We start from the raw sequence: 13,670 nt of genomic DNA on the forward strand, positions 1-13,670 counted from the left end.
CATGTGTAATGTTTGCTATCTGCCTTTTTGTTGGACTTCCCCAAATCATCTCTTGTTTGGAGGAAGCTTAGGAGGGAGGTAGTAGATTCCTCAACAGGAGTACGTTTTTCTTTCCCTTCTTTTGTGTTTACTTTTCTTTAGTTTTGGTACTTAAAGGGCAGCGTGGCTGGATGCAGATGCTTGGCAAACACCTTTCCTTGAGTTTCTTGAAATCCTTGATCCATCCTTGTCTTGTTATCAGCAAATATAGTGTCTAATTATTTTTCCTTTGTAAAAGACTGATTTTCTTCCTTTGTAAATGACTCAGGTTTCCTTCCTTCCTCCCTTCCTTCCTTCCTTCCTTCCCAGAGGCTGAAAATAGATTTCTTTATCTTGAAGTCTGATCATTTTACTGGAAGATGTCTAAGGCTGAGCATTTTGGTTTACTCAGGACCCTTTCAATAGGTAGTTCAATTATTTTATTTTCAGAAAGTTTTTCTTGAGTTAAAACCTCCAGAATAAAGCATCAGTTTTATCTTATTATTTTGCTTTTCTTATTTAAGGACTCCAAATGCACAAAATGTGGATTTTCTTTGCTTGTCTTTTATGCCTATCGCTTTCTCTTTAATAGTTTTAAGGTCTTTATTTCATTTAAAAATTTCTCATTCACCATGTACTTTCATTTGTACACTAATTTGTGTACTTTCAATTTTATCTCTTTGTCCTTAGGCACTTTGTATTTTTATTTCAGAAATGATTTTTTCCAACTTCTTTCTTTGGCTCTTTATTTTCTTCTTCTTTTTACATTACATCTGCTTTACTAGTCTTAATTTTAAACTTGAAATTCCTGTTCTTTCATTATTGAGTAGCTTATTTAACTGTATTTAATTTATTTTGTATTATCGTGTTACAGTTTTTGTTCCTTATTTTTTGAAGAGTGGGTGTAGAGTATTTCTATCAGCTGAAGCATTGTGCTTCTTTCTACCTTTATTTTGCAGTAGCTTTCTCAGAGGTCTGGATCCCTTTTTTTGTCCCTAATATTCGTGAAACAGGTAGGGTGCAGGATTTTCCAGGGCCAAGTCAGATGACTGGGGTGGAGAGGGCACCAGTGTAGGAGGGTTTACTTGGTTTCTTAGTTCAAGAGTATTTTCTATTTTTGGAACTGTGAAGAGCAATTTCCTTAATAAATGGTGCCCTTTGGGATGTGGGGTGGTAAGTTGGTTTTCTGAGTTTTCGACGGTACAGTGCTACCTCAGTACTCATCATTAACCGTTCCAGAGCCCGTGACAAGTGTGGGAACTGATGAGTAGCCAGCAAACGTTGAGTGCTGAAACACGTTTTTCTCATCAAAGTGCAACAAGCCCGGGTTTGATGAGTTCCGAAGCCAACAAGTTCCGGGATATGACTATATTTTGTTTCTTGGGGTTTTTAACTTCATTTGCTGTTGTCCCCATTGTATGTCTGTCTTCACAAGACTAACATCTTCTGAACCAGAATCTTTTGCAGCTGCTTCCTTTCAACTCCAGGGACCAGTGCTGTTGTGTCCACCACGTCTTATGTCCGTTCTCTTTTCTTTTAGGGGAGATCACAAGTTGATACTGTGTTTTGCAATGTGTACCTGACTCTTTACTTGGGTAAGGCCTCCAGGAGCTAGGTTTGATGGTTTCAGTTGTTAATTTTCCTGTAGTAGTCTCTATTTTCTAGTTATGCTGTAGTTGTCGATGATAGGTGATTTTGTTTGCTTTCCTCGTGGATCTGAAAGCTTTTGTAGGATGAGGGAAGAGATTGTGATTTCGGTGGCTGCCATTATCTTACAGGAACTGGGAAGTCATACTCTGACCACTAACGAATGTTTTAGTGCTTCTTTCACATAAGCTCCAAGTTAAATAAATACTGAAGCCAAAAAATATAAATACAAAGTAATCTTTGTATTTGTGCAGCAGTTTCAAGAATGATATAGAATACATATAAAATATTATTTCATTCAGTAGCTTTGAGGTTGGTAGTTATTTCCTCTATTTTACAGATGAGAATGCTGGGGCTAAGAGGTTAGCAGCCACTCATTAACATAACTCATTACTGATGAGTGACAGTCAGCCCTGAGACTTTATTGTCTGAATCCATCAAAATGATTATGTCTTATTTCACTTCATTCCATATTTACCAAACACTTATGAGTGCCTTAGAATATACTGTATATACTGGGCACTGGCAGCTCAGCAGTGAACAAAAAGACCAAGAGAAAGCCCTATTCTTACCAAGCACACGGCAGTGGTATTCTCCCCTTGCTGCACTCTCCAATCTAACTTCGTTTTAACTTCTGAAATAGTCAGTTTGACTTTTTAAAAATAACACTAGTCAAAGTCACATATAGAACCTAAATACATGTATCATTTAACAGTATATTGTGATTTTAATAATACCACAATAGCTAATTTCTTAGACTCTAGTTGCTTATGTACTGTAATAAAAAAGGAAAAAGTGTAGATTGCAAGAGAAAATTCTATACTGCTGGTATTTCTATAATAAAACACAGTACAGCTTAAAGACATTACTGATTTTATTTTGTAAACTTTGCATTATTTAGTGTCTTTTGAAAAGCATTGTTGTCAAGGTTTGAAATAGAAAACTCATCCTTTCAATTTAAGATACTTCGAAGATATTAATTTTCTACCGCATAGTGTTAGAATGGTTTAAAATTCCCTATTAAGCATTTCAGAGTGTTACAGTTTTTCACTGATTTGCATTGGAGGTGAAGAGTTTTATAACCTGCTTTCAAATAATAGAATCCCATTTAGAATTCTTTTACTACTTCATTAAGAAAATATAAAATGCTTTTTATCATTGTGCTATTTCTCATTATAGCTTGTTAATTTTGGCAAAGAAATGTTGTTTTACATTCCCATGTGGAACAATATAAAATAGGGTAATCTGTAGTTACTCGGTCAATTTTAATACAGATTTTTGAACAACAGAGTAGCTGATTGGCACCCTCTGTTGGTCATTTTATTTACCTACACACAGTAATATAATAAAACAAAGATAAAATTTGTCTTTTACATTTTTCTCTGCCTTTTAAATTAGCATTTACAAGTCTCAGCAAAATAATACTTGAAATTGGGTTTCTAAGAATAAGGTACACTATTATTTAGCTGTGCTTTTATTTGAATAATTTTGTGGTTATTTGCTTTTTCCTCAGGCTGGCTCTCTAATTATAGCATTTAGAATTGGCATTAACATTGCAGATTTTCAAACAAGTATTTAACTGTAGCAAACTATTAGCTACAGTAGCACATTATTAAACAGATAATGTTTAACAATTTTATTGTCAATTTGGATTAATTAGAAAATATCACATTTTAGCACCCTAAATAACAATTTGAGGAGTTATTTGAATTGAAAATAATTCAAGCTTCAGAAAAATGAGGCTAAATTACTTCAGTTCCTCTCCAGTTTTTTAACAACAGGCTTAATTATTCTGTGAGATTATATAGTTAATTGGATTTATGCTATAGTTTGATAATATTTGTATATAATAGTTTTGTTTATTGGTCCTAGAAATGCCAATGCAAGTAATTTATAATTATAGGAAAGAAAGCTGTACTTTGCCAGGTGGTTGAATAGTTGGGAAGAGAAAATTTTTTTTGGTAAATATTCAAGTCTACTTTTGGTCGCTCTAGTATTTCAGAACATTACTTGTCTGCCAAAGCCTCAAGTTTAATCCAATTTAATAATAGCTAATGGATCTAAACTTGAGCATAATCTGTGACCTATTCCATAACACTCAAGTTACTTACCATATTAGAGTTTCTTTATATTTTTCATTGAAATAAGTATTTTAAGAATTTATATTATGCATTGCTCATATAGAAGGTATTTTCAGAAATATTACTTACAAACGTCAACCAGCTATATTTGTATTTGTATTCCTTGTTCCAGTTTGAGAAAATTGAGATTTGTGTTTGATTTCTAGTGGGCCTGTCAGTATATTATTTTCACAAAAGCATAGTAGACGGTTCAATTGGATTTTCCACTCTATGAGGAACTAATAAACAAATTAATATTCTTCAGCATGACAAACTAAACTTTAGTATAAAATGTTGAACTTGACTCTTTCTTAAATTTCTGATTCAATAAAACATTAGTGTGAAATAATCACTGAGGACTTCTTTATTTCATTGAGTGAATTCTGTATTTTAACTCAAATATTGGTGTGTTCACAAAGTAATTAGATAGGATTCATTACTCTAGTTATACCTAGTATGTGAGTGTGTAAATACCATGTAAATGTCCCATATGAGTTTATCACCATAAATACATTAGTAAATTATTGGGTTGGCCAAAGAGTCTGCATGCTTTTTTCTGTAAAATAAATGATATATTTTTCACTTTCACCAATAACTTCATTGATTTGACTATTTTGAGTATGTGACATGTGTAGTATAACATTGATTATTCTGAATTAATGTCTCAATTTGATCTTTGTCAACAATTGGTCTACCTGACCATGGAGCATTGTCCAGTCAGAAATTGCCAAAATGAAAGTCCACAAACCACTTTTGACATGTTTGATCAGTCACATGCTGCACAAACCTTTTTTCACATTTCATTTACTTTTGTACCTTTCTTGAAGTAATAAAGTGTAATATGCCAAAAATGCTATGTATTTTCTTCCATCTTCAATATTAAAATGGCTACACAAAATTCACCAATTTTGATAAGTTTTTTTTAATGCAGACTGATATGACAGCTGTCACAATGCAGTCTAACCAAATTCTTTTGAGTGAAGTTAAAGACAACTAAGCACTAGTAGAGCGATTTCACGGAAAAAATAAAATGTTGGCCAACCCAGTATTTTATTTAGCTCATTTGAAATACACTTTACATATAATACTATGTGCTTAACCCAGTAGGAAAGTAAACGAAAATAGTAGGTTGATATATTTTATTCTCAAATTTGGACACATGATAGTGAATACATGCAATCTTTTAACAAGCCCCCTGAATGACATGCAATGAGATGGTGTCATGCTCTTCTGCAGATTGGTTAGATGCACTTCAAACTCCCACCCAATCTTTTTCTAAAAGCCTCTTAGAGAATTAAACAGTAGTCAAATGAAAAGTTTCTATCTTATATGTACTTGAAGTACCTAATTAAGTTAGCTAACAGTTAATTGGCTAGCCAATTTAAATAAAGACCCCCCCAAAAAAGTGCTAGGAAGAATACTCTTGGAAATACTGCTCTAGAAATGGAATGCTAATCTCTAAATACAGGATATTAAGAAGTAGGATATTGGAGAAATGTGAAAGGGAGGGATTGATTTGGTCTAGTAGTAGATAACCATTTTCAAAGATTTTAAAAAATGGTAATAATATATTTATTTTATTTTATTTTTTTGTAAATTCTAAAGTCAGACCCGGATATGTTTTATATCTCAAGAATTTCCTTTGAAACTGTTTTCTGTTGTCATGATAATATTTTCCTCTCTACATTTTATTTTCTCTACAGAGCCATCCCTTCCTTTTCTACCTTAGTTAATTTTAGTTTGTTGGAATTTCAAGGAAATGAATTATTGTCTCACTGCGTATAAATATAGAACAGAGTTATTCTGATACTTGTTATATTTTATGAGATAAGATACTCTTGGGCAAGAAATTTATGACTGGAACATTCATTAACTTTTTCGGGCAAGCTAGAGATATATTTTATGAAATGGTGACTCAAGGTATTACACTTCCTGGGATATAGACAAATATTGTAAATATTGTTTATAAATGTAAGGAATCACAAAAGGCTTTCATTGTAGAATAAACCAGGATGTAGCCACCAGGGAAGGTAAAGCTTTTATGAAAAATTAAAGAGAATTTCACTCTATATATTTTCTTTAAAACCAGTTAGCTGTTGACTAAACATCTTAACACTTGAGTCAAGTTCGAGTTCATATTAACTAGAAATCATTGTTATTCATGGATAAGTGTTTGCTTTTAATATTTAGACATTTTGTGAAAGATTGTTCCAACAGTTGCTTACTCGAAAAGATCTTTTTTCATGAGGTGTTTTCCTTTTGACAGTGATGCGAACTTTGAAAGCAAAGAGCGAACAGCGTGTAAAGGAAAGGTTGCCGTATCAGGTACGCGATAGAGCATGTTTATGTTGCTGATCACATTCTGTAAAGTCACGTTCTAGAGCTGGTACGGTTTTTAAAATTTTCTGTGCCCATTCTCTTCATTTTATTTTGCATACCTCTATCAACATAAATTTTTTAAATACTTCTCATCACTATGCTCTACAAATAAATAGAATTTTACAAACAATTTGAGAAACCCATTTCATATATATTGCATATATTATGCGGTTTTCTTCTCGGTGCAGTTTTATGAAATATGTAGGGTAGTTCTCTTTTTCATAAACTCAAAGGTTAAATGACTTCCTGTAAGTGTTTGAGTTGGGCTGCAGACTCAAGTCTTTTGACTCTCCACTCTTTCTGCTCAAAAGTTTCAAGGTTTTTATTGTTTAGCTAGGCTAGAAGTTCCATGAGGGTTGGGACTGTTTGTTTCGTTCCTCACTGTATACCCAGAGGTAACACAGCGCTTGCACACAGTCATTGCTCAGTGAGTACTGACTGGATGGATGACTTCTTCATGCCTGTAGGATAGAGACCAAACATTCCCCCCCAGACTTTTCTGTTCTGATCCAACTATTTTTCTAACTATATTTCTTACTATTTCTGTACATAAGCTGTCTGCTTAGGAAGACAGTTCTCTCCCTGTTCCTCCTGCACACCCCATGCTTCTGACACCCGGTTAGCTGTTGAAATAACTATGTTGTCTTCAGGATCTGTTTGCTCATCTATAATGTCCTCACAGCTAGAAATGATGCTTTTCCTCTGAATTTCCAGTACAGTTAAGAGACTCTTTACCACTAGATGGCACTTACGCTGTGTTGTCTCAGTTTCTCCAAAGTGTTAAGAAAGCTAAAGACAATGGCTTGCAGGTGCCATAGATGGAAGTGAACACATGGCTGACTTGTGTGTGCGCTAGTTAGATCATGCACCTTGTACAAATACCGGAAACAGCAGTCCTCCATCGGTTCTTAAGTAATAACTGAGTTGTGTCATTGGCCAATAGCCTTGTTTTCTTAGCTCTAGGGACCCTGCTGCTGCATTTCAGGCCCTCTCACTCAAGGAATATTTTTTAGAAATGTCCTTATGTGTAAACAAAAATCCTCATAGAGGAAGGACAGACCTGAATTTCAAAGGATATCATTGTCCTGAATCAGAGGAATTGCCCTCACCAAAAATTCATCAGAAAAAAACTGGACTATGTAAAGATTTGTTGCTTGTTTTATATTTATTTATCTTTTCATCTTTCCAATTATAAGACTGGAATAAAATGTCTTATGCCTCTTACATCCTTTCGATGCTGAACACAGTACTTTTACATACTAGTTGGTCACTATATTTAAAGTATTTTAACGTGATAGATAAAATATAGATCTTCAAAGGAGATTTTCTAAAAATACTTAAACGTGATCTTTCTTGCTTCCAATGTAGTACTACTCAGTGCACAACTGGGATGCGTTAAATTGCTATTGAACACTCAAAGGACACAACAGAGTTAACATCTGTTGTCATTCGATAATAGTTTGTTGACTGTAGCAATTCGTGAAATTAGCATTAACTGTACATTTAGAAGGGTGCTTAAGTAACAGCATTTAAAGTAAGAGGAAACACTATTTTCTTGACCGCAGATACTCGCGTATAGAAATTAAACTTATTTCTTCATGTGTTCCTTTTTTCCCAAAGACAAGTTTAAATTAAATTGAGGAACTGAAAGTATCTGAAAATGGGATGCATATATAATCTTTGCTTAGACGATTATATCTTGTCTGTATATTTGCAAAAAATAAAGATTGAAAATGAATTCACCCTTTCTTTTTTTAAAATAATGTTTCTGAGATTACATCAACTATAAGGAGATAGCAGGGTTTTCATTTCCAGCTTCTCAACTCACGGGGTAGATCATTATAAAAGTAAAAAGAATAATTGAGGTTTATTGTGATTATCTGCTAAACGTCAAATAATTGCATTGTGTTAAAGTTGTTTGAGCTTATTCACTGACTACTAATTCAGTGACTAAAGCCAAATCAGTTCACAAGTGCCTCAGTTTTTATTTTTGAAAATTATAATAGATAAACTTGTAGGTCCTGATAGCATCAAGTTAGCCATCCTATTAATAGACTCTTTCAGTTTTCCATTAAAATCACAATAAAAACAAAAAAAGAGACAAAGGTTAGGGCACTGTAAACTAAAACTGAGTCAGCCATTTTCCAGAATCCGAAAGGAATTTCTACTATTTGAACCTGAATTAAGAAACATAGTTGGTAGTTCATACATTTTTTTGTCATCTGACAGTACTTGACCACCTGGGAAATGGACGTGCCCACTTTCTCTTGTGGATCTAGCATAACTAGGCATGGGTGAGGGCCAGAGGGACCCAGAGGCTGTAGTAACCAGCAGAGGAAGTCAGGGTGCATGTTCCTCTTAAGACTGTAAATAGTTAATACCACCCTAATAGAACAAGAACAGCTGTGAACAAGAACAGTTGTGAAATGAAATGAGTCAGCAATTGTGGTCAAGTAAGATGCAGGCTCTTTGACAGGACAACAGCCAAGTCATAATTATAAAACAATAAAGCAATCCCATTAAAAGCCAGAACAAAATAATGTCTATTGTATCACCATAATTTAACACAGTTTCAGAAATCCTAGCTAAAGTAGTAAGAATGAAATATGAAACTGCTGAAAAGAAATAGGGAAATTCAGTACTATTTGAAGACAATAGATTGCAGAACTAGAAAATTTAAGGAAATTTACTGAACTATTTGAATTAATAAGGAATTCAGTAAAAATGGCTAGACTCAAGATAAATATACAAAATGGTGGTAGCTGCTCTCAAAATCAGCAATAACTGGTTATGAGATATGATGGCAAAAAAAGGTCTCCTTTACAATAAACACAACAGCAACAACAACAAAAACATTAACTACCACCAAGAATAACCTTAATAAAAATGTAAGGGCAACTTTATTGTGCTACTCTGTGTAAAGACAATATTATAACAGTATCAGTTTCCTGATTAATTTGGACAATAGAATTGTAATAAAACATTTTAGAGGGGAAGTTTGGGCAAAATATTCTGAAGTTCACATAAAGAAATAAGCAAGTAAGAGTAAGATATTGCTGGAAGGATATATTCTAACAGTATATTATAAAAGTTCAGTGATTATAATAGTATGGTACTGATATCAGGGTGGATAGTCATTAATAAATGATTAAATTAGATCCATAAAGTATACAGCCAAGGAATCTACATCTAGAATGACATACATGATAAAGATGGCATAATTAAATCAGTAAAGAATTTCTATTAGGTATAAGTAAATGGAACTGCAACAATTATTTTTATAAGAATAATTATTTTTATATTCTGCTTCACACACTCAAATTCTCACATAGATTAAATAATGAACTTTTAAAAGTACAAACCATAAATAATGTGAAAAAGAGAGAGAGACATGAGCCATGGACACAAACAGACGCACTGAGCAAACCAATAATCTAGGAACATTTTTCTTGTTAAGCAAGAAAGCGCAAATGTAAACAATTAAGTCCTGTTACTTGACGGTTAAATTGGTAATCACATTTTAAAAACCATTGTTTGGTGACATGTATGTAAAGTGTTTAGCTTGGCACACAGTAGAGAGCTCAGTAGGTACATAGTGTCAGTGCCATACTGTGAGAGCTGCCGTGGCGCGGGCGCTGGGGCACACCTCCCTGGTTGCATAGGTTAGGGAAGAAGGAGCGATATAAAGCTGTTGTAGAAAGGAAATTCAAAATAGGCACTAAGAACCTTCAAAATCGAATTCTATGCGAATAAAAATATAAACAACAGGTTTGGGGATCTAAAAGTGAAGCCCCACCTAAATGTAGCCAACCAGCTTACTTCATTAAGATTTGTAACTCATTTGAAAGTGGCATAATTAGTAGGTATGAAAAATGTGCACATAAGCTTCCTAAATATAATAAGGAAGTGTCTTACTTTTTCCACAAAGGTCTGAAGTGTTTATGTGGTTTTCGTACTCTCTGAGTAACTAAAACCATGTCGTGGAGATGTCTACTGTGTTGTGTAACGTGGTAGTTCACACAGCTTGGTCTGTGTGGTAGAACCTCGATACTCTAACTTTGAAAATATATAAAGAGTTTAGGAATGTCAGAGAAGTTGTTACTACCGTTAATCTAGTATTAAAAGTAAAGAATGGAGGAAACTAGGAAGGAGAAATTTTGACTATATCACAGCTCTAGATTAATTTCTGGAATAAAGATAATCAATACAATTACTTTCCAGTTTGGAGGGTGTGCAAATAAGAGAAAGTATGTTTAGGTCACTTTTAGAACATAAAACTTTTTTCTTGGACTGAGAGAAGTAATGCATTCCTCTTTTTAGCTTTATTTCTTAAGGGAAATGCTGCAGTTTGTAACATGAATACACAAAGATGTCTGCAAATTCTTTTGTAGACAAGTTAATCTTCTTACTGGAAATAGTTTTGATCTGTTTGTCCAGAGCTACATTTCTTTCCAAAATACCAGTGATCTTAGACAAGTCATTGAATTTTCTTCATCTTTGAAGTTTGCATAGTGAATAAAATTGTCAAGTTTTTTCTGCCTCTACTATTCTGTATAGTTTGAACATATCTAACTACTTTTGCTGCTACCGCTCAGCCCAAATAGAAATTCAACACTAGGGTTTCCCATAATTCACTTCAAAAACATAAATCTTAAAATGAAATGGTATGGCATAAACTTATTACAGATCTCACTTAATATGTTAATTTCTTGAGCTATATAGTTTGTGGGGTTTTTTAGTAAATTATGTAAATAAATTTAACAGATTTTATATGTCTAGTCTAAGCCATTCTTAAAGGAACTATTACCTGTGTTAGAATATTTAATAATAAATTTTAATGGCTTTAGTGGTCAGAACCCATTATGAAATTCAGAGGTGCATTTCACTCTAAGAAATGAAATTTACCAAAATTATTACCTGTCATTTCTTTTTCCTCTCTTTATAGATATTCGAATACCACTAATGTGGAAAGACTCTGATCATTTCAGCAATAAAGAACGTATGTATAATTTTAATTTGTAATTGAAGTTTTTTCTAGTGTGTAATAAATTTGTGTTATTGGGGAAAGAGCTGCTTCCATGCTGAAATAGTATAGAATTTGACAGAATGTAGCAAAATCTTGCTGAACTGTGGTTTTTCTTTTTGGATTTTTAGTATAAATGTGCTGTAATTGCTTGATACCAATTAAGATGACGCATATCTAGTATACTTTTAGTTGTTGATAGGAGACTGTGCAAGGACAGTATGTAACAAGTTCTAAGGGAAATGTGAAACAAAGAAAATGTTTAAGGGGTGAAGGTAAAGGCACCATTTCTTCTGTTTGCCCAGAATCTGGGAGATCTTTTCTGCCTTGTTTTGTTTCTTCAGATTATTTAACAGGACACAAGAGAGAAAGATTTTTAGCTTGATCTGTTTTTTCCCCCCTTCAGCATTTTACAGCTCTATATAGTCTTCACAAATCCATGTAATGTTGAGGTCATGGAAATTAACCTCAAATGATTTCTAGCTGTTAGAGGCAAAGCAGAAGAGATCAGATAATCCTTTTTCTTTCTTGTCTATTGTGATAGCTTTGTTACTCAATATTTTAAAAACTGAATCATATTGAGCATAATTAGTTTAATATAAGGAATCCAAAATCAGGTTAGTATATGTTATTCAATTAGGAAATATCATTTACTTTACAAAAGAATACATGTGGGAATTAATACATCTTTTTGATTACTGTAGAGAATAGGTTTTTCTGAAGAGCTACATTTTCTCAATAATGAGGATTTAGCCCTTTAATCACCTAATACTTTTTAAAAAACATCACCAAATTGAAAGACCCAGCAGCTATGTTTTTTTGTGTTCGCATGTCTACTTTTATTGTTTTTGTGGTTTCCTCCCTTGCTTTTAGTTTGGTGGAAAATGTTTTGCTGTTGTTAACGAGCCTGCTGTTAACCTCTTATAATAGAAAACATTTTTTCTTAAATAGACTTGGAAACCAAAATGACAAAGGTAATAATATATATAATATATAATAAATTTGCTATTAATTAAAGCTTAAAGGGTCTTCTAGGGATAAAGTTTATGAGCTTGGTGATTATTTTAGGCTGCTAAGAGGCCTATATTCTTAACTTTATTTTTGATATTCCCTAGTTTAATTGTTTTGATTGGGTAAGGGCTTAATATACACTGACAGGGTAGTCACTATAAAAGGTTGAGGATTACAATGTAGAGAAGTAAGAATCTATTAATAAATATTTAAGCTAACATTTTTCATTTTCAAGTAGATTTTTAATATAATTAGACATGATTTGTCACCTGGATTGTGGCTTAAAATGTTTCTTTTTTCTCTAGGATCACAGCGTTATGCCATTTTTTGTTTATTCAAAATGGGAGCTGAAGTTTTTGATACTGACATGGTAATTGTTGATAAAACAACCACAGATATATGTTTTGAAAATGTAACTATATTGTAAGTACTTTTTTATCCTTCAAGAATGAAAATAGTAGAAATTTATGCCTTTTAAAAGAAGGGCATAGTTATTGGGTCTTTGAGTTATTTTTAAAGCATTAGATCTTTAAATGTTTACATTTATTTTAAAAATTATTCAAAGGAAGCCTATGTCTGCATTTGAAATTTTCCAGTTTAAAGTAAAATGGAAATTGTGTTATATAAATAGTAAATATTTGACTTGGATATAATAGATTTTTATTAATTTTTATAACATTTTATAGTTTATTAACTAAGCTATGAATATAAGGGAATCTCATTATAGCAATACTTCATATAGAGAGAATTTGGGCATAAAACAGGTTCCTATGTCTCATGTCGGAGGTTTAGTTACAGAAATAACTAAAATAGTATTACAACTTTATTTATAAGATGGTCCTGATATATGTATCATAGGAAAAGCGCTTTAGTAAAATTGAAGATATTCTTTTTCTTATGGTGGACTCCTTTCATGTACTGCAAACAATAAAGACTTGAGGCATCCTCAGGGCTGTTGTTACTGCCCCTGCTTTTTTGGGGGCTCGTTTTATTGTGGTCGTGACACAGCACCAGAAAGGACTCCTTAGGTACCCAGAGAAATCCTTTTTAACTAACCCAAGTTTTTCATGGCCCCTTTAAAAGATTCTATTGGCCTAAATCAGTGTGTGAATTGTGTTTCTTTCAGGGTTTCAAAGACACTATCTTAATATGTAAATATTAATAGCTATTTAACTATTAAAATAAAATCAGTATGCATGGTTTTTTCCATTTCCAGCTGTGGAGCTATATAGTTGAGATTTTAAAGTAATGTTGTATGATTTACCACTCAACCTAACATTTAAGAAAAACAACTTTTGCAAACCGTATTTTGTGGCTTCTGTCTGGTATCCCCTAAATCATTGTGTAGCGTGGAAAAACAAAATGCATTGTTCTGGGTTATGAGCAGTTGTGCAGGCCTTTTTTACAAGCTTTATTGAAGCAAATTTATTTAGGGTCCCCAAAATATTGCCACATGCTCACATAATTGAGAC

General features: G+C 33.0%; 1 protein-coding gene across 1 annotated transcript in view; it reads left to right on the plus strand.

The window, feature by feature from the left end:
* Positions 1–13,670, plus strand: part of RTKN2 (rhotekin 2) — a 67,466-nt gene that overhangs the window by 12,695 nt on the left and 41,101 nt on the right. The window contains exons 3-5 of the mRNA XM_037062696.1: positions 6,034–6,110; positions 11,110–11,163; positions 12,504–12,621. Of these exons, the coding sequence (XP_036918591.1) occupies positions 6,034–6,110; positions 11,110–11,163; positions 12,504–12,621 (249 nt within the window). The remainder of the gene's footprint in view (positions 1–6,033; positions 6,111–11,109; positions 11,164–12,503; positions 12,622–13,670) is intronic.

The sequence above is a fragment of the Sturnira hondurensis genome, unplaced genomic scaffold (assembly GCF_014824575.4).
Source record: "Sturnira hondurensis isolate 20B ecotype Veracruz unplaced genomic scaffold, ASM1482457v3 Scaffold0014302, whole genome shotgun sequence".
Lineage (NCBI taxonomy): Eukaryota > Metazoa > Chordata > Mammalia > Chiroptera > Phyllostomidae > Sturnira > Sturnira hondurensis.